This window comes from Balaenoptera acutorostrata, chromosome 7 (genome assembly GCF_949987535.1).
Source record: "Balaenoptera acutorostrata chromosome 7, mBalAcu1.1, whole genome shotgun sequence".
In the NCBI taxonomy this organism is placed as follows: Eukaryota; Metazoa; Chordata; class Mammalia; order Artiodactyla; family Balaenopteridae; genus Balaenoptera; species Balaenoptera acutorostrata.
Window position 1 is genome coordinate 76041989 of NC_080070.1, and position 24571 is coordinate 76066559.

Here is a 24571-nt window from a genome sequence, read left to right on the forward strand (position 1 = left end):
ATTAAAAAATACTTTATTACCAAAAAAATGTTAACCATCATCTGAGCCTTCAGTGAGTTGTAACATCAAAGATCAGTGATCACAGATCAGCGTAACAAATATAAAATAATGGAAAAGTTTGAAATATTGTGAGAATTACCAAAATGTGACACAAAGACATGAAGTGAGCAGACGCTGTTGGAAAAACGGTGCTGATAGACTTGCTGGATGCAGTTTTGCCACAAACCTTCAATTTGTAAAAAACAATATTTGCAGAGCACAGTAAAGCAAAGTATGATAAAACCAGGTATTCCTGTATTCCGTATCTTGCTCACTTTGTTCTATTTTTGGCCATTGAAAGTTGTTTCAGATTGCCTCCTCTGTCCTTTTGACCTGCCCTCATCCTGTGTTTTATAACTGTAAGAGCTTTCTTTTAATCTTTGGTATTCTATTAGTTTCATAATTATGTATGTAAGCATAGGTTTTCATTTATGGTGCAGTTCTAGTTGGACTCTTCAACTCTGGGTCCTCCCTCGCCACCCCACACCCAATCTCTCATTCTCCCCCCCCCTTTTTTTAATTGTTTTTTAAAATTTATTTATTTATTTATTTATGGCTGCATTGGGTCTTCGTTGCTGCGCATGGGCTTTCTCTAGTTGCGGCGAGTGGGGGCTACTCTTCGTTGTGGTGCGCGGGCTTCTCATTGTGGTGGCTTTTCTTGTTGCGGAGCACGGGCTCTAGGCACACAGGCTTCAGTAGTTGTGGCATGCGGGCTCAGTAGTTGTGGCTTGCAGGCTCTAGAGCGCAGGCTCAGTAGTTGTGGCACACAGGCTTAGTTGCTCCATGGCATGTGGGATCTTCCCGGACCAGGGCTCACCGTTGGCAGGCAGATTCTTAACTAGTGCGCCGCCAGGGAAGTCGCTCATTTTCCCCTTTTTAGTTTTTGTTCCTTTGGGATTCTTACTAGATGTATGTTGGACTCCCTATGGTGATTTTTTTTTTTTTTTACAGCTTTTTTCTTTTTACCTTTTTCTTATATTTTCAATGAGATTCCTTAACTTTAGCTTCAAATATTTCTATTGAATTGTTTTTTAATTTCCAAGAGTGCTTTTTATTGTTTCCTTTTTTATTGCCTCTTCTTCTTCTTGTATAAATGCAAGAGCGTACTGGAAGTCTCTTGTTTCCTCCAGGGTCTTTTTTTTTTTTTTTTTTTTTTTTGTCTGTATCTATTTTCTGAGGTTGTAGGTTTACCTGCACTGTCCAGTGATCCCTGGCTTTTGTTCAAGTAATGATGATGATGATGATGATGAAGATGATGATTGATGAATACGTTTAAGTGTAAGATTGTGAAATCATTGTGAGCTGGTGGCTTTCTTTTTAGGAAATCGGATAGGAGCACTGTGTGTTATATTGGAAGATACCTAATTATCAATATATAGTAATACAGTGTGGGATCACATTTCTTTAGATACAAATTCTCAGATATTTTGCCCGAATTTTTTGATAGTAGGGCTAATATTCCATGTATAGGCTTCAATTTACTGTTTTTTGTTCCATGTCTCCCTCCCATTATTTTGAGTTCCGGACTTCTACAGAGTTCTGCAAAAGAGAGATTGGCTCTCTTCTAGAATATATCCTCTTCCTTGATAATCTCTATCCTAATTTGAAGAAATTTGTTACAATCAAATTTGTATAACAATGCATAACACAAGTGAGTTTCACAGGATTTTTTTCCCTCTTTGTTCTCCCAGCGTTGGCTCTGTGGGCACTGAATAGCAGGTGTAGGCAGCAAACACTCTAGGAGAAACCATGTATATCTGTTAAGAGAACTGAGAAAAGGGGCCGTGTACTCCAAGGGCAGCCCTGTTTGTAAGTTGCACTGTAGTAGTGGCAGCATAAGCAACTAAAAACTTGAGAAAATACCCATGTCTCTGGTTAGAGGGACCAGGAAATACTGAGCCCTTGTTTTCCAGCAAATGTGAGGGGAATCACTTATTTTCTCTCTTGTCATTTCACTCTGAAGGCAATGCCAGTCATAATGTATGTGCAGGACAATAAAAGAAGCCTCAAGAATTCTGGCTTTCTGGCCAGAGAAACCAGGAAAAGGGACACTGGGGGTTGGAGAGTATGAGGGAAAGTTTGGAGAGGTCTGTAAAAGGTGATCCTCAATTTTGTGAATGGAACAAAGTAAGTTCTGGACTCACCCCTAAACTGCACATGCACAGAACAGCCCCAAAGAACCATAGCAGGGGCCTCAGAGACTGAACTGTCTTACAAACCATCACCTAATTCCTAGCATGTGCTGGGCAGACCCAAAGAGCATAATAAGGTCTTTGAAAATAAATTAATATTGGAACTACTGACCAAAGAAGGCAAGATAGAACTTTTCATGTGAACTGAAATGTGTATCTGCTTCAAAGCAGATATTATAACCATCATCCATGGAGTAAAGGTAAGCATGCTTACAATAAAAGGAAAGGCAGAAGTTCTCAGCAGCAAAATGTGGCAGAGTTGGACAGCCACATGCAAAAAAGAAACTTTGACCTGCATACCTCATATGTTTTATAAAACTAACTCAAAATCACTCAGACCTAAATCTAAACCTAAAACTGTAAAACCTTTTAAATATAGGATAAAATCTTTGTGGCCTGAGGTTAGACCAACGTTTTTAATACAACATCAGAAGTACAATCCATAAAAGAAAAATTGATAAACTGGATTTCATAAAAACTAAAAACTAGGGGCTTCCCTGGTGGCGCAGTGGTTGAGAATCTGCCTGCCAATGCAGGGGACACGGGTTCGAGCCCTGGTCTGGGAAGATCCCACATGCCGCGGAGCAACTAGGCCTGTGAGCCACAACTACTGAGCCTGCGCGTCTGGAGCCTGTGCTCCGCAACAAGAGAGGCCGCCACAGTGAGAGGCCCGCGCACCGCGATGAAGAGTGGCCCCCGCTCGCCGCAACTAGAGAAAGCCCTCGCACAGAAACGAAGACCCAACACAGCAAAAATAAATAAATAAATAAATTTATTAAAAAAAAAAAAAAAAAAAAAACTAAAAACTTTTACTCTGTGAAAAAATTCTGAAAACACCAGACACACACTGGAAGGAAATATTTGAAAATCATACATCTGACAACGTACTTTTATCTAGAATATATAAAGAATTCTCAAACCTCAACAGTATGTGAACAACAGTACACTTTTTAAAAATTGGCCAAGGATCTGGACACTTCACTAAACAGATTATACATGTGGCAAATAAGTACATGAAAAGATGTTCAGGGCTTCCCTGGTGGCGCAGTGGTTGAGAATCCGCCTGCCAATGCAGGGGACACGGGTTTGAGCCCTGGTCTGGGAAGATCCCACATGCCGTGGAGCAACTAGGCCTGTGAGCCACAACTAGTGAGCCTGCGCGTCTGGAGCCTGTGCTCCGCAATAAGAGAGGCCGCGATAGAGGCCCGCGCACCGTGATGAAGAGTGGCCCCCGGTTGCCGCAACTGGAGAAAGCCCTCGCATAGAAACGAAGACCCAACACAGCCATAAATAAATAAATAATAAATTAATAAATAATAAAAAATAAATAAAAAATAAAAAATAAAAATAATAAAAATAAAAAATAAATATAAATAAATATAAATAAATAATAAAAATAAATAATAAAAAATAAATAAAATATAAATAAAAAATAAATAATTTAAATAAATAAAAAAATAAAAAATAAAAAAAAAATTAAAAAAAAAAGATATTCAACATCATCTTTTATTTGGGGGAATGCAAGTTAATACCACAACAGTATACCTGTATACACCTATTAGAATGGCTAAAATAAAAAACAAGAACACCAAAGCCCTGGCAATTAGAAGTACCGGGGAGATTGCAGAGCAACTGGAACTTCCTTGCTGGTGGGAATGCAAAACGACACAGCACCTTTGGAACACATTTGGGAATTTTCTTATAAAAGTTAAACATACACTTAACCATATGACCTTGCATCCACTCCCAAGTATTCACCCCAGCTTTGAATATATATGGCAGATTTATTTATAATCACCCAAACTGGAAACACCCCAAGTGTCCTTCAACTGGTGAATGGATGAAATATTGTGGTATATCCATACATTGGAGTACTCCTCCCCAGCGTAGAGGAATGAATTATTAATACACACAACCACATGGATGAAGTTCAGATGCATTATGCTAAGTGAAAGCATCCAGCATCAAAAGGCTACCTATTGAATGATTCCATTTGTATGATGTAATAGAAAAATCAAAACTATACAAAAGGTGAACAGATCAGTGTTTTCTAGTGTGTGATGGAGGAGGGAGTTTGACTGAAGAGACATCATGAAGGAATTTTTGGAAGTGACAGCAGTTCTTCTACATTTGAATTTTGGGGATAGCTACATGACTTAATGCATTTATCAAAACTCATAGAACTATGTAGCAGAAAGAATGAATTTTACTGTATGTAAATTAGAGCATTTTCAGAAGTGTGAGACAACTCTTATCTTTGCGAAATTGCAGTCTAAAAAGGGAGAGAGATTTTCTAGTTTATTTTTATTTTAACAATCCAAAGAATTTCTTGCTCAGCCTCATGCATATGCCTCAATGTCATGCAACATGTCTCTTTATCAAGAATGATAGGAGTTAGAGCCAGAGGGACTCCTGAAAGTGATTTTCTGCAATTCCATCATTTTATAAATAAGGACTAAACTTAAGCCTTAAGAGGTTGATTGACTTCTTTATCAAGGCCTCAAACTTAGTTCCTTGAGCCAAGTTGAGTTATTTAGTAATGGGGAAGAATGAGCCATGGAAGCAGTAGAGTAAACAAATTCAGACAGGCAATAACAGTAGTAGTTAACATATCTGATCCCCTTCAGTGTTCTGGGTTTCTAAATGCTTTTTTAAAATCCATTTTCTCATTTTATCCTTAGAGCAATAACATGAAATAGGTATTTCTGTTATTCCCAGCTAAAAATGAAGAAACCAAGAATTGGAGAGAGAAGTTGCCTAAAATTATATGACTGGGAGGTGGAGCAGAGTCACCTGGACTAGAATCTAATTCATACAAGAAAGAAAGTATGATATGTCAGAACCTACAAGCAGTTCAGTGTTTGGGAACCATGATATTTGTGGCAATAGATAAAACAGAAAAGGTAGGCAGAGGTCAGTGGATGTTATGTACTATTTGATTTTGTTTTTTTCTGCAGCCATAGGAAATGAGGAACCATTGAAAGTTTTCAACAGATAATCAGATGGTCACCTTTTCCTTTTAGACCATTTAGTATTTGTATGGAGGATAAATTTATAGGGAATAATTTTGAGACCAATCATCAAAGACAGTAAGGACTTTTGGTAAGATACCAACTAAAACAGAAGTTGTAGGGTATATTTGGGACCAGTTTAAGAGATGTTTGTGTAATAAAATTGACAGGACTTGGTGATTAATTAGATGTGAGAAAAGAGATGAAAGGTACCAATGATGACTACTACCAGTTGAAATGGAGAATACAGGAAAGGGATAGGTATAATGTAGAATTGCGTATCTCCCTTCAATTCTGTCGATTTTGCTTCTTATGGTTTGGGGCTCTGTTGTTAGGTACATATATGTTTCTAATTGTTATATCTTCTTGGTGGAGTGACACTTCTATTGTTATAAAGTATCCTTCCTTGTCTCTAGTAGTAATTTTTATCTTACTGTTCTAGTATTAATGTAGCCATTCCGACTCTCTATTTGCACAATATATCAGTTTTCTGTCCTTTTACTCTTAGCCTATTCCTGTCTTTGAATTTAAAGTGAGCCTCTGCTAGAAAGCCTATAGTTGTATCATGTTTTTTCTTAATCCATTCTGTCAATTTCTGCCTTTTGATTGGAGCGTTTAATACATTCATGTTTAATGCAATTACTGCTAAGGACTTCTGCCATTTTGATATTTGTTTTCTATTTATCTTCATGTCTTTTATCTTTTTTGTTCCTGTGTTTCTCCATTATTGACATTTTGTGTTAAACAAATATTGCTCATGTGTTATTTTAATTACCTTGTAATTTCTTTTAATATATGTATGTGTATGTATATATATATGCATATATATATTTATATATAACATATATATACATATGTATGTATGTATGTTTTTTTAAGTTATTTTCTTAGTGGTTGCCTGCTTTGGGGATTGCAGTTCACATCTTGTAACAGTCTAGTTTGGATTAATACCAACTTTATTTCAATAGCATGCAAAAGTGTTTCTCCTACATAGCTCTGCCTCCACTTCTGCTGTTTTTTTACTAATTACATCTTTGTATATTGTACCCATCAACACAGATTTGTAATTACTGTTTTATGCAGTTTTGTTTTAAACTAGATAGGGGAAAAATGAGTAAAAAATACTGTCTTTTATATTTATCTATGTAGTTACTTTACCTGGTGTTCTTTTTTTCTTCATGTGTATTCCAGTTATCATTTAGTGTCTTTTCATTTCAGCCTGAAGGACTCCCTTTAGTATTTCTTATAGGTGCAGATCTGCTAGTGACAGATTCCTTCAGTTTTTATTAATCTGGGAACATCTTAATTTCTCCTTATTTTTGAAAGATAGTTTTTCTGTATATAGAATTCTTGATTGACAGGTTTTTTCCTTTTATCTCTTTGAATATATCATCCCATTGCTTTCACACCTCCATGATCTCTGATGAAAAAAATCAGCTTTTTTCTTAATGATGATCCCTTGTAGATGATGAGTCACTTCCCTCTTGCTGCCTTCTAGAGTCTGTCTTTGTTTTTCACTTTAAACAGTTTGATTATTGTGTCTCAGTGTGAATTTCTTTTCATTTAACCTACTTGAAGTTAACTGAGCTTCTTCAATATGTATATTAATGTTTTTCATCAAATTTGGGGAGTTTTCAGCCATCATTTCTTCAAATATTCTTTCTTTTAAAAACCTAGGACCAATAAATCTCTCCCTCTTTGCTGAGAGGCTTTGTGTGCATGTTGGGGCCCCCATCAACACTCAGCCAGACAGTTGACAATGCTACCATAGCCTTCACTTTCTGCTTTTGCAGAGCCTCAAAGGATAGGCATAAGTGAGAGTTTGGTTCTTCTCAGCCCTTTCCTGAGTAGACTCACAGCCCTAAGCATGTATGTGGCCTTTTAGATTCCAAGGAGTATGTCAACTTTTTCTTTTAAGCTTTTTGTTTAGTCTGTTTATTGTTTGGCCCAAGTATTATTCATTGTTTTGGACATCCATGAAGTTAAAACACTTACCTATAATTGTTTTAGACAAACACATGCCCTTCTCTACCCCTGGAAGAAGACTTTTTGCATTGGGGTACTTCCAAGGAAGGTTAAATACAAAAGTATTTTAAGTGGGGTCCTCCAAAGAAACAATGATGATTCTTTGGGAAAGAAGTTTTGAAAGGGCTCCTGCTCTGTTCTGTTCCCTCTGGTGACTACCAGGCTGCTGGGGAGTAGAAAATGGAACTAGGCAAGTTAAAACACCACAAAACTTGCTCTTCTTACCAAGATTCAGCCATTTTCTTTATTAAACACTCCCTGAGTTACTGGAAGCCTTGATTAATTTCCAGAGTCTGAAAGGGTTGATTTGATTGTTTTCTCCCAGTTTCTGATTCCTTTCACAGAGGAGTGGGTTCTTGGAGATCACCACGTTTACTGACATTACCTCTTTCATAGTTTGGGGGGCTTTTCCCCTTTATTTCTGAGAATTATAAGGGCTGGAAAGTTAATGAGTTCTGTTGGTGACATGTTGAGTGATGCTTTCTATGGCACATCTTGGAGATGTTAAATTCGTAGTTTAGGAATCTGGATCTTGATGTACCCATCCGTTTGTAGATGATAGTTAAAACCATTAGAGTAGATAAGATTGCCTTTTGAAAAAGTGTTCATAATGAAATGACCAAAGGGCTTCTATATTTGAGTAGATAATTGCTGAAGGAAGAAATGAAAAATTACTCATGGTGCACATTTGATATCTACAAATTTATGGTCTCAAATCTCAGCCAGTCTCTCAGAACAGCCTATCAATCTTATTCTTTTTTTCAGCTTCCTCATTACCTTAGCAATTACCTAAACCTCCTTAAGTCTTCTTCTTAATTCCCTTGTCACTCCCAGTTAACTTCCCCTTACTCTGTCTTCTCCTTCAAGAAAATTTAAGCCACATAACTTCTCTCAAATTATCATTCCTCCCCCTTTTAATTTGCTTTTATCCACAGGTAATGATAGAGGAGAATTGAGTGTACTTATGAAAAGATTCATTTAGATATTCTAGGCTGAGTAGGTAAGGGAGAGTGTCCAGGAGGTACTGTTAGGTCCCTCCTGATAGACATTGGAGGGATCCAGGGACGACAAGTTTCTCAGTTTGAATAATGAGGTTTTTTAGAACAAATCAAAATATGATTTCTGTAGAGTGAGTTATATATAAAAGTCTGGTAAGAAATTGTATATGTGCTACAAATGGACGTTTAGTTGAAGTATTCATTGAGCAAAGGGTGTGTCTTTTACTTAGCTGTAACAAATGCCAGACATTTAAAAATGTCCCTGTAGTGGGTTGAATTGTGTCTCCCAGAAAGATATGTTTAAGTCCTAATCCCCAGTATCTGAATGTGACCTTCTTGGGAAATAGTTATTTGCAGATGAGATGAATTAAGATGAAGTCATACTATGCCTAGTGCCTAGGATTTAGGACCTAGTGGACCCTAAATCCAATGACTGGCATCCATGTAAGAAAGGGAGAAGACACAGAGACACAGGGGAAAAGGCCATGTGAAGACAGAGGCAAAGATTGGAGAGCTGCACCTACAAGCCGATGAATGCCAAGGATTGCCAGAAGTCACCAGCAGCTAGGACGAGGCAAGGAAGGATTCTTCTCTAGAGCCTTTGATGGGAGCATTGCACTACTGACACCTTGATTTTGGGCATCTAGCTCCATAACTGTGAGAGAGTGAATATCTGTTGTTTTTAAGCCACCCAGTTTGTGATTTTTTTTTGTTTGTTTTTTTATAGTAGCCCTTGGAAGCTAATATAGTCCCTCAGTTCACTCCTGAAATTATTTTAATTGATAAATATGCAGGTATGTTATCAAATGACAAACTTAGAAATAACATCAATAATCCATAAAGTGTGTTTTATATATTATATTAGCTTAAGTTTGAGGATAACACTTTGAAAATGAGATTATAGGCAGAACTATGGCAGCTAGATAATTGGCTCTTGATGGGTACCTCAACTACATAAAGCTTAAAAGATCTGATTTAGTTCCATTTTTCTTTCAAGTCTATGATTCCATTTGAAAATCTCAGCAAATTTTTTTTCTGAGAGAAATTACTGTTAATATCATGTTAGGAAATAATCTACATAATTTCTAAATATGAATCTTCTACTTAAATCCTTTTAAAATACTACCATATTTTAATAGTTGTGTAATACAGCTTGGCATTTTATTAATAATATAGGTGAAATGAGCAATTTTTTTCCTATATTCAGTATATTAAACCAAAATCATTTTGCTTACATCCTTGAGATTTTCTTAGAGAAATAAAATTTGGAATTTCTTCGTTATGCTTTTGTAGTTGTGATGCAGATATTTCACGGATCTTGATCCGTGTAACAGATCAGCTGTAATTTTTTTAATTAGGCTTTACCTTTTTCAAGACTATATCTTATATAACTATCAGTTCTCTATTGCTCCCACAGCAAACTACCACAAATTTAAGAGCTTAAAACAACACACTTTTTTTTTGTTTGTTTGTTTCATTATTCTAGTAAATTGTTTTGACCCTCTTGTGCTTTAAATCTATATCTTTTTGGCTAGGCACTACGTGAGTTGTATTTGTCTGTGCTTTCCACAGGATAGACACCACAGAAACTTTTTTTTTTTTTAATTTATTTATTTATTTGGCTGTGTTGGGTCTTCGTTTCTGTGCGAGGGCTTTCTCTAGTTGCAGCGAGCAGGGGCCCCTCTTCATCGCTGTGCGCGGGCCTCTCACTCTCACGGCCTCTCTTGTTGCGGAGCACAGGCTCCAGACACGCAGGCTCAGTAGTTGTGGCTCACGGGCCCAGTTGTGCCGCGGCATGTGGGATCTTCCCAGACCAGGGCTCGAACTCTGCATTGGCAGGCAGATTCTCAACTACTGCGCCACCAGGGAAGCCCCAACACACATTTTTATATCACTGTTTAAGTCTGAAGTCCTAGTAGGCTCAGCCGGGGTCCTCTGCTTAGCCTCTCACAAAGGTGAGATCAAGGTGTTGGCTGGGCTGTGTTCCCTCCCGGAGGCCCTGGGGCAGCATCTGCTTCCAGACTTACGCTGTCAGCCAGATTTAACGGTTGCTGTTGTAGTGCGTAGGTCCCTGTGTTCTTGCTGCCTGTCAGCAGGGCGGCAGTGGGGCTGGCGTTTGCTCCTGGAGGTGACCCACGTTCCTTCTCACACTTTCCACGTGGCACCCCTCCAGCAACAGCGGGTCAGGTTCCTCTCACACTTCTGATTTCTCTGCTTTCTCTTGCTGCATCTCTCTGACTCCAGCTGAAGAAAGCGGTCTCCTTTTAAGAACTTATGTGATTAGATTGGGCCCACGCAGATAATTCAGAACACTCTCCCTTTGTTAACCTTTATAAACTTAGTTACATCCCTTTTGCCATGTAATAAAACGTATTCACAAGTTCCAGGGATTAGGGCACAGACATCTTTGTGGGGGATTGGGGCATTTTGCCCACCGTAAGTAACTAATATCAACAGTTTTGATAATTAGTTGCATTAATTATAAAAAGTATTAACCCTACTAAAAATAATTATAAAAATAATTATAATTATAAATACAAAAAAAGGTATTATAGTATATTTAGTTAGTACAAGAACCCTGTACCTCCCTGTATCCATATATTATAAAGTATAATGAGAATGTTTGCTAAGAGGTAAGAAATTCAGAAATTATCTTACACCACAGAAAACACACTTCTTTGTGGAAAAGGTTAATAAACTGAAATGTCATTCCCCTAACGATAGTTGAATTGTACAACATTATTTACTTATTTTGAGATTCTAGCCAACTTTCATTGCTTGAAATTAATTGGATACCCACACCTCTTAGGAGTAGGCTAGAAAGTCCACACACAAACCATGTCCCCATCATTTCTCATTTATCTTACAGTTTGCTGCTGAGTAGCAGGGGACTTGAATTTCTTGCTCATTTGGTACCAGTAGCTCCATGTGGTTACAAATGACTCTCTTAAGATAACGGAAGCTTCTTCAAGTCAGAGACTCTGACTTGTTCAGATTTGTATCACCAGTGCCTGGCACATTACAGATGTTCCACAAATATTTGTTGAAAAATGACTGAGCTCATGAATATCACAGCTAACAAATGTTTATTAAACAGCCAGTGTGTACAAGTTGATCACCCATTGATTCAGTGTTTACTGAATGATCTCGTGCCTTCAAGCCATCACTACCTGATTTCTTTCTGATTATTCTTGGCCACTGTTGCTGTAAAAGAACAGAGGTCTCTACTACAGGTGATTTAGTACAAAAAGCCTGAACTAGAAGCCAGGTGCCTTGAATTCTGCTCTGATATTAATAAATTGTATGATTCCCAAGCAAATTAATTAATTTCTGAGCCCCAACTTACTCATCTATAAAAGGAAAATATAAGATAAGATCCTTAAAATTTCTTCCAGCTTTTAAATTTGTACACTTAGAATTTTTCTTTTGAAGTAAAATGGGAAACTTGAAAGATAAAAGAGTTCAAGATTGATCCTAAACATAAACCCTCATAATTGTTTTTAGCCCTTGTCTGGCTGTTAGCATTCATAAGATGCAAGTCGTTTTACCTTAAACCTTAACTGCCTTTATTTTTAATGTCTTTAAGAATTTTGTCTCAACCATTTATTTATCCTTTCATTTAATTTTTCAAGACTGAAAGAGAAAGAAAAGTTCAATGAGACACCTCAAATGCAATTTTTTTTGGATAAAACAAACATATAAAGAATAGGGGATAATATCTGGCATGGGCAAACTTGAACCTATAGATTTTCTATTAGTAAGTCAAAAGCAGGGCCAGGTAAAATAAGTCAGCTGAATTGAATTTTCTTATTATCCAAGTTCTACTATCAGACTGGGAAAACATTGCTTCTTTCCCTTAAGTAACAATTTTAAGGGAAGGACTAAAGCTAATAGTTTATCCATTATGAACGTGACGATATACCAATTAACCAAATTTTTATGTGCCCCACCCATTATACACAAAAATGAAAGGACTTTTTTTTCTTAAATACAGAAGTAGTTAGTTCCAGTAGAACTATCTTATAACTTAAAGAGAGAATATATGAGGATCAGTCCGTGTACCAGAACCTAATAGTCTTAATTCTGCGAGACCTAAAAACTCTGTTAAATTTGAAATGTACTGTTTGCCCGACTCTCATTTTTGCCTTGTGAAGAAACTCAGTACACTACAAAATTATTAACTGATTTTATTTGAAGTAGTTCTAAGGTATTTCCTGCTTCTAGGCCTTATATTCAAAACCTAGACAGTCGTTTTTAAGGAAGGGCGGACATGAGCCTTGAACATAATGTATTGTTATACCTGGAAGAGATTTTTGAGATCATCTGTTAGAAACCCTCTTATTTTGTAGATAAGGAAACTGAGGAAACAGCTTTTATTTTCAGTTCTTAGCAGAATCATGACTTTAAAGTCATGTACTGCACTGTGTGTTTGATGGCATTTTAAAATAAAAACATGAAGTATTTTGCAACTACTCAAAAGTATAGTATGACCAGAAGATAAATTATTTTAAATTATAATTTCATTTAGATAAAGTGAATTACTATTCATTTACTGTTTTTCTGTTTAGGTGAAAAGAGATTTGAATGTCCAGAATGTTCTAAAAGATTTATGCGGAGTGATCATCTCTCCAAACATGTCAAAACACACCAGAATAAGAAAGGTGGTGGGACAGCTCTTGCCATTGTTACCTCCGGAGAACTGGACTCATCTGTAACAGAGGTGCTTGGCTCCCCAAGAATTGTCACAGTTGCAGCCATTTCTCAAGATTCAAACCCAGCAACTCCCAATGTTTCAACCAACATGGAAGAATTCTGAAAAGTTATTTATAACAGAGACCTCTAGTGCTGCACTTAAGTTTACACACATTTGAAAATCTGGAAATGGGCTGGTCAGGTGAATTACAAAGTAGGAAATCATGTTTTCATTCTTGGCTTCTTTAAGTATTCCAAGATTTTGGGTCAGCACATGAAGTGTTGAATTTTTAAAAATATAAAAAGCAAACTGATGTACTGGAAACAGATAGAAAAGTATTTCCTCCATATTATACGTTGTAGTTATTTGGAGATCTATCACATAATTTTTAAACTGAATCTTCCCCTCTCTTAACATCATGTGTTAACGTGTTTAAAAAGACAGACCTCAGTAGTTTGCAGGCTGGACCTTAATTGGACTTGTTTTCTTTGAAAGTACTTTGTTATAAATTCAGTCAGTAATAATTTATGTGGATTTATTTTTTTTTGCAATAGCACAGAAAACAAATAGTTAACTGATGATAGAGATAATACTTTATTTCCTTAGCTTGATTTTTGGAAAATCAACTGAAAATAGTTTTGGCCGTCTTTTCTAAATATTAGAAATTCTTCAACAGCTGAATTAGGTAAGTTCCAAAAAAGTAATCTGAGAGGCTATCTCAGATCTTTATTACCACTACATTGTAGTAGTGCGTATGCAGACAATCAGTGAAGTCCAAGTACTTTCTCCATTTGGAGACCCAAGAGGAACTTAGAGCTAAACCTTAGGTTAAATTTTAGATTGAAACCTTAGGAAAATACTGGGGGGAAAACAAAACTCATAATAGCTTCAGAAAAATAAAATGAGGCAGTTTAACAGGTAAGGTTTTGAAGTTAGGATTGATTATATTCCTAACCCTAGGTTGAACCACAAAGTTCATTTTAAATGTTTATATTGGAAATATTTGCATAGAGTTTAAATCGTTCTGTAGTTTCATATTCTGTAAATATGAGTTATGTTGACAATGTGCAAAATTCTTTATGCTTTGACTTGGTAGCCAAAGAAAGAATTATCACACTTTTTTTAAGGCCAGCAGAAAATTATCTTTTAACTGCATTACAATTTCTGTTTTCCTCTTTACTAAAAATTAGCGAATCCCATTTTATTTCTAGCACTGTGTTAGAGGCTGATTAAGAATTTATAACACAGTAATGTCTTTATGTTATGCCAATAACTGAATTTTCCCTAAGAAGACAGCCTAACAAATATATAACAGATGTGATACTATGAAACAAAAATTATTTTTTAAAAATCAGAATAATTTCAGTCAATTAAGTGACTAAAGAAAAAATGTATTTCATTGTTTATACAAGGGTCTTAATAGGAAAGATGGCCAAAAGTTTCATATAAAAAAAATTGGGAGTATACCAGTAGCTTAAATATTAGTAAGATACTTCATATTTTAAAAATATATTTACAAAGAATTATAATGGAATTGGAATTGACCATTTGAAAACTAAAGTTTTTAACTGCTCGGTTTATTAACACCATTAGTTTGGGGATTGTTTGAATATAGGTGTATGTTTTCTTGTGCATTCCCTATTATTTCAGGAAAAGTACTACTCATGCGAATTCTCTTCCGAAATTGTGATGTTTCTTGTATTTTTGATGAAGGAGAAATACTGTAATGATCACTGTTTACACTATGTACACTTTAGGCCAGCCCTTTGTAGCGTTATATAAAACTGAAGGTCTTTTGTGCTTTCAGTTTGTATAAAAAAGCTTTGAGATTAAAGGAAAAAAAAATTTTTACACTGTGGTTATAAATTTCAAGTTTCTTAAAGCTTTTGTAGACTTGTAACAAAGTCTTTAAATTTTAGTTGGATTTTGTAAATTGTTTTGTATATTTTATTTAACGTACTCTTAACAACTGATGTATCTGGCTTTAAAACATCAGAATCAGTTTGTTGCTTTGTTTGGTACAGAGGAGCATTTGGTAGTATTAATTTTAATTTTATTATATAGGAGCTGAAACATCAAATATATATTTTATCTATCATTATGCTACACAATCAGTGCTATAAATTTTTTTATGCAAAGAAACTTTCGTATTGTTTGAATCATGTTTCCTCAGAGTGACACTTTTTGTTGTTGTTAATACCGAGTATGAGCTCTCTGCACCATTATTCCATGAACCAATTTTAATGCATACCTATGTATGCTCCTCAGAAATCGAAGTTATTTTTTAATCAACAATGAGGCCTATTGTAAATTTAACAAACTGAATCTGGATAGCTTTATAGCATATAAAATATATTAATTTGTGTTAGCAGGTGCACATTTCACCACTGAAATTAGAAATCTTTTGACAGTCTGTTCTGCATACCATTCTGAATCCACTCTTCTGTCTTATAAGAATCGTAAATTTCAGTGTCCTTTATTTGACTCAGTGGGATATAGCTGTTATAAGTAATAGGGCACAGATGTGCAGTAGAGTCTTGTTTAATGACATTTCACTGTTCATTCCCTTTGCCACTGTTATAAAACTTTTCTTTATTGTAATTATCAGTGCAAAGCTATGTATTTATCATGGTAGAACTCCAGTGTTAGAATAGTTTTTTCTTACAGTATACTTTCTTTGGTTAGGTTTGTGTATGTGTTGCTGATTACATTAGAACTTGATGTTAAGTCATTATTTATCACACTCTCATGAGAGCAGTAATAAAAGTGTGTAATCTAGGAGAAAAAGTTAATTTGTCAAACTTAGATAAGCATGATGTTTAGGTCCTATTTTTCAATTTTATAACTATTTTATTGCAACAATATTTGTATTTAAGTCTTCATTTTAATGCCTTGTGGTGTTTTTTTATGCATGTCACTAAGTTGTCATCCCACATAAATTGATGTGCAGCATAGGGTATTAAATCTACATAATGATTTTAAAACAGAAATAGTTGATGGTAAAATGTAAATGTTTTGCAAAAATTCCTTATAAAAAGTTTTGTAGTAACATTTCACTTGTAAATTTTTTTTTGTAAAAAAAAAAAAGAAAAAAAAAAAGAGTCCAGAAAAAAACCTGTTTCCCATATCCTAGAATTTAGACAATTATTCTGCCAGCAAAGCCTCTGGGGCTGTAATTGACATTTTTACAGTGCTGATTTGTATAAAATTTGTTTTTTGTGGATTTGGAAATAAAATCATGTACAAGTTGTTGCCTGCAATAACAATTGCAAGTAACCTATTAAAAATTCCCTTGAGTTTAACATGTTTCTTCATTTAATTATGTATGCTATAAAACAGCAATAAATTGTTTGAACTATCAACCTTTTTATAATGATGAACACTGGAAAGTAAATGCTTCTCACTAGAAAACATACTGGCAACTCTTCATAATTCCTGGTATTAAGATCTGGTCACCATTTCTCTGAACGTACCGCCAAAGAACACCAATTCAAATTTCACGTTAATTTGTAGCCATTGCTCTAGACATGTATGGAAATTAAAATTTGATTTAGGGACATTTTTTACTTAAATATTTTTAAGCAATAAATGTTAGGAAATTGTAGGAAGACCTAAAAATGAAAACATAATTAAGATGTTATTTAAGCTTACAGAAACACTAAGAAGCAATGTATGCCATGTATATAGATGCCACAGTCTATAAGCAGAAGCTATTGTCTTTTCCTCTTGGGAGAGCCCTGCAAATCTCATGCAGAACCTTAACGGACATAATGAATACATTACTATAACAACTAGTTATCAGATTTCCAAACCCAGGCCAGATTAGATACAGCCAAGTGAGGGGCAGGGGATGTTAGGCAGCAGGGAAGTACATTGATCTACGCAGGGAAGTACATTGATCTACTAACAGAAGACGCCAAAATTTCTTTTTAAATCTGTAGCGATCAAGGCTTACATAGTGTTTGGGTAGATCGCGTTGTATAGTAAAACCCTAAGGTAAAGACATGGCTAGTGTAATAATATGCGTTCGTAACAATTCCTGAATCAAGAAACAGTTAAATTAATTCTCTGCCAAACAAGACTAGTAAGGAATAATTTTTCAAAAGATTTGTATCAAACTAAAAATGTATACTTCAGTTATCTGAAAAATTCACATTTGGAAGCATCAGGATGATATTGTATAAAAGGGATAATACAAGTAGTAAACTTTTTCTATTTTTTAAAATTTTTTATGTGGTATTACCAGTTTGATTCTTGGACTTCTAGGAACTTCAAACTCAGAACCAGGAACCAGGAGCCAACAGGGAGTCAAAGAAAATACCAAAAAAGTAACGCTTTTTACTTTATCATAGATTTTTTTTTTAAACTGGATTATATTTGCTTTACACTGTTGTGTCAGTTTCTGCTGTACAGCAAAGTGAATCAGCTGTACATATATGTATATCCCCTCTTTTTTGGATTTCCTTCCCATTTAGGTCACCACAGAGCACCAAGTAGAGTTCCCTGTGCTATACAGTAGGTTTTCATTAATTACCTGTTTTATACGTAATAGTGTATATATGTCAATCCCAATCTCCCAGTTCATCCCACCTCCTGCCCTTTGCCCTTGGTATCCATATGTTTGTTCTCTACATCTGTCTCTGTTCCTGCTTTGCAAATAAGATGATCTTTACCGTTTTTCCGGATTCCACATATATGTGTTAATATACGAGATTTATTTTTCTCTTTCTGACTTCACTCTGTATGACAGTCTAGGTCCATCAACGTCTCTGCAAATGACACAATTTCGTTTCTTTTATGGCTGAGTAATATTCCATTGTATGTGTACCACATCTTCTTTATCCATTCCTCTGTTGATGGACATTTAGATTGCTTCCATGTCCTGGTTGTTGTAAATAGTGCTGCAGTGAACATTGGGAGTGCATGTATCTTTTTGAATTAATGGTTTTCTCTAGGTATATGCCAAGTAGTGGGATTGCTGGGTCATATGATGGTTCTATTTTAAGTTTTTTAAGGAACCTCCATACTGTTCTGCATAGTGGCTGTATAAATTTACATTCCCACAAACAGTGTAAGAGGGTTCCCTTTTCCCCACACCCTCTCCAGCATTTATTGTTTGTAGATTTTTTGAAGATTACCGTTCTGACTAGTGTGAGGTGATACCTCATTATAGTTTTGATTTGAATTATTAGAAATAGTGATGTTGAGCATCTTTTCACATGTTTGTTAGCCAACTGTATGTCTTCTTTAGAGAAATGTCTAGCTCTTCTGCCCGTTTTTTGATTGGGTTGTTTGTTTTTTTGATAATGAGCTACATGAGCTGTTTGTATATTTTGGAGATTAATCCTTGGTCAGTTGCTTCATTTGCAAATATTTTCTCCCATTCTGAGGGTTGTCGTTTCATCTTGTTTACGGTTTCCTTTGCTGTACAAAAGCTTTTAAGTTTCATTAGGTTCCACTGGTTTATTTTTGTTTTTATTTTCATTACTCTAGGAGGTGGGTCAAAAAAGATCTTGCTGCAGTTTATGTCAGAATATCATAGATTGTTGGGCTTCCCTGGTGGCGCAGTGGTTGAGAATCTGCCTGCTAATGCAGGGGACACGGGTTCGAGCCCTGGTCTGGGAAGATCCCACATGCCACGGAGCAGCTGGGTCCGTGAGCCACAGCTGCTGAGCCTGCGCGTCTGGAGCCTGTGCCCCGCAACGGGAGGGGCCGCGATAGTGAAAGGCCCGCGCACCGCGATGAAGAGCGGTCCCCGTACCGCGATGAAGAGTGGCCCCCACTTGCCGTAACCAGAGAAAGCCCTCGCACGAACTGAAGACCCAACACAGCCAAAAATAAATAAATAAATAAATAAAGTAGCTATAAAATTAAAAAAAAAAAAAAAAAAGAACACAACACAACTGTAATTTTAAAAAAAAAAAAAAAAAAAAAAAAAAAAAGAATATCATAGATTGTTGACATAAAACCACTGGTGTAATAAGTTAGGAAAGTTGAGGCAGTGCTCAGCCAACACTGTAAATATAATAAGGTATAGTTCACAATGCTGTTCATGATAAAGCCAAGATATCAAGAAAAAATGATGGCATAGCTTGTTTATTTTTATTTAAAATTTCAGATGCTTAAAGAGTGCAGACTTCACGTATGTACAAGAAATAAATACTTTATTCTTCAGTACATCTGAATTACATATTACTGTATTTACTGCCCAAGCAATAATGTCTGATTCACACACAACCGACTTGTAATTGTGTAGCAGGATTTTTAAGGCATGTATTCCATTCTTCTAAGGGTTGCTAATTAGTGTACGTCTTAGGCTGTGTTCTTCTTTGTAGCAGGTGGCAATGAAATAATTTATTTTTGGATACCTGAGAGTGATTTCAAGTGCAAATAGTAAGAAAGAAACAAAGAGTAAGGGAGGAAGGAAAATGGTACAAACCTTCGTTTTTGTCTAAGGTAATAGTTTGGTAACTGCTAGGACAATTTCTCCTGGAGGAAAGTGTTCCAATTAATAGGGTTTCTAGATTACAGAATTTTAATAATCAAGTTTTCATGTATAAAAAGAAATCAGTATGCTATTTATAGTACTTTAGCTCAGAAAAGCAAGTTATGTATGCATGTACATATATATAACAGCTCTTTACAATAAGGATTTGATTTAGCAAATGAGTTAGCAAATTACATATTTTGTATTAGACTGTACTGACATAAAATCTATTCTCTTTAAATAGAAAAGGTACTTTCCTGATAAATCATGCATCACTATGCTGCCCACAGTTAAGTACAGTTACTCAAGCCTTAAGTACATTGTACATTCTCTTAGGAAGTCAACCAGGAAAATTGGGTGATAGTCAAGGGGAATTTTCACATCCGCTTATGATATTTGAAATGTTCCATAAAAACAATATTTTTACCACAGTAAAATTTTTTTCAAGGAAACAGTAGCTGTGTTTCCAGTTAACAGTAATCCCTTTGCATAACTGTGGCACTGTTTAACATTTTTGTTCAGTGGAAACATATCCACAGGGTTTTGTGTTTCCTATATGTATTTTAATAAAATTAAGTACATGTATATAGATAAAATATATGCTATGTGTAACATTTTAGCTATATATCACTATAACATTAGGATTGGATTAGGAAGTTCAGACTTCAGCATAAAACTATTTTGTTTTTAAAGCTGCTGAAAGAAAGACTGCAAGAAATACAGATAGGCCTAAAAATACACACATACCCTAAAATTCTGTATAAAAGATTTGTACCAATAGTTTCCATAAAACTACATTTTTATCTAGCCCTTCTACTTCTGGACATTAATTTGCTTCAGGACTTAATGATAGCGATGACTAATAGGCTTGTATTTTGAGTCTCCATTCATTGGACAAATACTGAGGGTCTGTTTGGTACCAGCCACTAATCCATGTGTCAGACCAAGAATAAGACAAAAAGCCCTATCCCCTGCCCTCACAGAGTTCACGCAGATTTGAAAGTGGTAAGGGCAACGGGGACAAGTAGGCTAAACATGAAGAGTGCTGGGGCTGCGATTGTAATTAGGGGGGTCAGGAAGCCTCCCTGAACTGATGTCTGAGTAAAACTGGAAGTGAGGAAGCAACCCTTGCCAATCAGTATCTGAGAGGAAGCTGGGGGAAGAGGAATCAGCGAAAGGGATGAGCCCTACGCCTGACTGGACCACAGCTAAAGCGCAATAGTCTAGAGGGGCCAAAAACGAGGAGAGCAGGAGAGAGGTAAGAGGTGGCGGTGCATCCTTGCCATGGAGATAAAGGCCTGCTCATAACGAAGAGGGTTGAGCACCCTGGTAAAAGCAAAGCCGTGTGACACAGAGATCACCAACTGGGAGGCTGAGGAGTGTGGGCTTGATTCCTGGTTCTGCCACTTACTACACAACCTTGGGCAAATTATCTGACTACCACTTCTGCATCCTCTTTTCCTCATTTCCAAAATGGGAATAATACCTCCTAGGTGTCTTAAGAGGATCAAATAAGGTAACTCTCAAGCCTCTGACACAATCGTATTTAATAGGTAGAAGTTATTGTTATCATAACCCAAAAGGGGGCAGGGAGGATGGAATAGTTCTCAGTTGGACCAATCTTGAAATGCTTTGAGTACCAGTATGTTGAAAAGTTAATGCTCAATATCCCATTTTAAAGAAGAAATTTTAGTGAGAATTTCTTGATTCAACTGTACATTTTTTCTCAAACTACCTATGAGCTAGTTTCTATCTCAGATTTATATGATGGTCATCTTTTCCCAATGCTAAGCAAAATTAAGGTTTCAAATCTTAGTTATTTTCTAATTTTAAAATGTTAATTTCAACTACTTGGCTACCTAAGTGATAGCAGACAACCAAACGAGTGAACAAGAAGCAAACCAAATAGTGAAAAACAGAAACATCCGCCCATCTGCTGTTCAAAAACTTTTTTGTTGTTGTTAACGTGTGGAAAATTTTCTATATCTAAAATCATCCCCTATGTTTAGAGGTACACTTAAATAAACAAAATGAACCTGAGCTTACAGGGCAAAAGTACTCCTATGTTTTCAGTTCCCTGTTAAATTGAAAAAAAAAAAAATGTGCATTTTGGGGTCCAAACCTTTTCTTATCCTACACAACTTCCTCTCAGACTTGGTTCAGAAAAGAATAGGATGCTCTGCATTTATGAGCTCTAAGCTATCTTCACTTAGCTTTTCAGATTCTTTGCGGAATAAGATAAGATATAAACAAATAAATTGTCCAAACTGGCTTCGTGCCCTGCCAGGCTCAGAGGCACCTCCGCTAGCTGCTGCCCCCCACTTCCAGCACCTCTTCCATTTCACTACCTTAACTGGGCTTCAGATCCTGTTCTTAACTCTGACTTGCCTCTTTCATTCCCAAGCTAACCTGCAGAGATGCTTTTTCCAATCAGCCAGTACATTTAGCACATATTGTGTGCCACCAGATTCAGGCATAAGGGATGCTGTTCCTCTTTTCTGTATTAATCCTGCCTCCTTCCATCTCTCCCTTGGCTAGATTTCTAGAGCACCTTGATATCCCCTTCCCCGACTCCTGGGATGGGCTGGCCAGCACTTGCAGAGATGGGAGTGCAGTAAGCCCGCATCCACAGGGAGGAGCCAAGGCTCAGATCATGGTGGGCCAGGTTAAGATGAACAAGTCTCGAGTCAGAATCAGAGAGACAAGAAGTCAGACCCTGGGAGCTAAGATCAGACAAAAGCAAATCACAGGAAAGAGGAGGAAATTAAACTTGAGCAGTTGTCTCCCACATTCATTCGTCTTTGAAGCATTGGCTCAAATTGTGTTATTTATTATCTTGCTATGAAATGTGGTTTAATAAATATTTTACTGATAGTATTATTTTTGAGATGTGGAAGCCATAATAAGGTTATATTTTCTGCTGGTAAAATTGTTCCTAGCTTGTATAATTTTATGTTGGAATTAAATACATCAGTAACTCATGGTTCTAAAGGGCATCATGGCTTTGAAATGTTTGGTCACCCTAACATGTTTGGAAAACCACTGTTGAGGAAAATAGTATAAAGGCAAAGAGCAAGCTAACTAAAAAAAGATTCCAACTCAATTCAGCAATGTTGTAAATGGTTACGACTTTAACTGTGTTATGTCTTTGAAGCTTTTATGTTAGCTTATTCTTTGTCAAATATATATATGTATGTGAAATATGTGTGTGTGTGTGTGCATGTTTGGTGAAGCATCATATATATTTCTAATTGCAGATTGTAAGTCAGAATTAAGTTTATAAGTTACTGTGGTTTTGTATTATAGTCGCTTCCTCTCATTTTCTATAATTATATGGACAGAAAGGTAATATTGTTAGAAAATTACGCCCTATTCTGATGATGATGTATAACCTTTAATTCTCATTTTTATGGAGTAAATCATGACTAGAACAGGGTTATGGGTCCTATGAAAAGAACCTCAGTTCTTCATTTATTTTCTTGTTTGTTTTGTTTTTCAAAATCCAGGGGATGTCAATTTGTATTAAAAGTCTGTGTAAGCAGTGATCATTTTTTAACATATAGAAATATTGAATCAGTATCTTGGACACACGGAACTAACATAGTGTTGTAGGTCAATTATGCTTCAAAAAAATACATCAAACAAACTAATAAAACAAAAGAAGGAAAAAAAACCAGTCTAGTAAGTATGTCCACCAATTCCATAAGTAACTGGGAGTACTTTTATTCTTATGTCCAATTGTAAATACAGACTTTGACATAAAATAGGAAAAGAAAAAAGGGTGAACCTTCCTAAAGAATTTTACTGATCATTTTGTAGATCTAAGATTTATTGTTCTGTATTTTTAGGAAAAGTGTTACCTTGTTTACAAAATGTTTTTAAAATATTAATTTTATTTTAAATAGTATCCTTATTCAAATCCATGATCTTAACAAATTCTTTAAAGAATTAATGCAATGAGAAAAGAGGTTAATAATCACTAGAGAATATATTCACATAAAATATTTGTCTTCAGTTTATACATTTTGTTCTAATAGAAATATTGATCAGATTTATGATTTAAGTATTTATGCCTCTTACTAAATATGTCTTTTAACTCTGGCATTGTTCAGAATACTCTCAAAGTAATTATGATCTCTAAAAAACTCTTTTATTATTTTTTTTGTAGGTGAGCTATAACTTGGCCTAAAATACATCAAGCTTGTGAATCCAGAGGACATTGCTTTGTCCTCAAGAATCTACAGCACCCAATCAAAATTTAGACATATTTAGCTATCAAACTAAGAGTTACCCTATTCCAAGTTCAGTTCATTCCCTGTAAACAGAAGAATATAACAATAATTATTGTTCCTGATTATTATAGATACAGAGCTAACAGTCAAATTTTAATAACAGACACAGCACAGCACCCATCAATCAGAAGGGATTGATTGGAGGGAGGTCCCAGAGCCCCTCCCTGTTTCTCCATCCTATACTCCACACCCCCATCCATCCCTCCACCCCCACCCCCCTGGCATTACTCTTTCAGTTGCTAGATCTTGGGGAGGTCATGGGGTGGTAGTAGGGGGATTGGGAACCAGAGTGGCTGTTTCGTTTCCAGTATGGAATTATCTCAGCATTTTAATAACCAGTGTGGCTATACTGGTGTCCTAGCTGAACGTGAACAGTGGACACGTAGGTGTATACGCCGAAGTGTGCCATGAAGAGTATTAATGATGTAGCGTTTCTTAAAAGAATGCTCCACTGTTACCTCCAGGAATGTCTTCTGTGCTGATGATGTTCCATTTTGCAAGTCTTGTTGCAGATGTATGGGCAGTAATAACGACCACAGACACGCCTCTTGGCAGACCACAAAAGTAAGACAGACCCCAAGTGCAGAGATGTTAAAATGTGAAAAAAGGTGCATCACAGAATCAATGAACTACACTTCAAGATATGTTTATTTCCTTTCTGCTTCCATCAATCCCCTCTCTTCCCCAACACCTTGAGCTTGCCAACTGTAGTTTTGTTGACCATTTCAGGATCAAACTACTGAGATTCACAGGAGATTACTTTATTTGCATTGTCTGTTTACATGGGGAGTTATGGGTTTGGATGGCCACAGGAAAAGAACTGTTAGTGTGCAC

The 24571-nt window shown here is 36.0% G+C and overlaps 1 protein-coding gene across 2 annotated transcripts in view; it reads left to right on the plus strand.

Annotated features, from left to right (window-relative positions):
* The window catches only part of SP4 (Sp4 transcription factor), a 73945-nt gene extending 57682 nt beyond the window's left edge, over positions 1-16263 (plus strand). For both annotated transcript variants that reach the window (XM_057550454.1, XM_057550452.1), the window contains one exon: positions 12834-16263. In XM_057550454.1, coding sequence (XP_057406437.1) covers positions 12834-12980 — 147 coding nt within the window. In that variant the 3' untranslated portion in view covers positions 12981-16263. The remainder of the gene's footprint in view (positions 1-12833) is intronic.
* The last annotated feature ends 8308 nt before the right edge of the window (positions 16264-24571 follow it).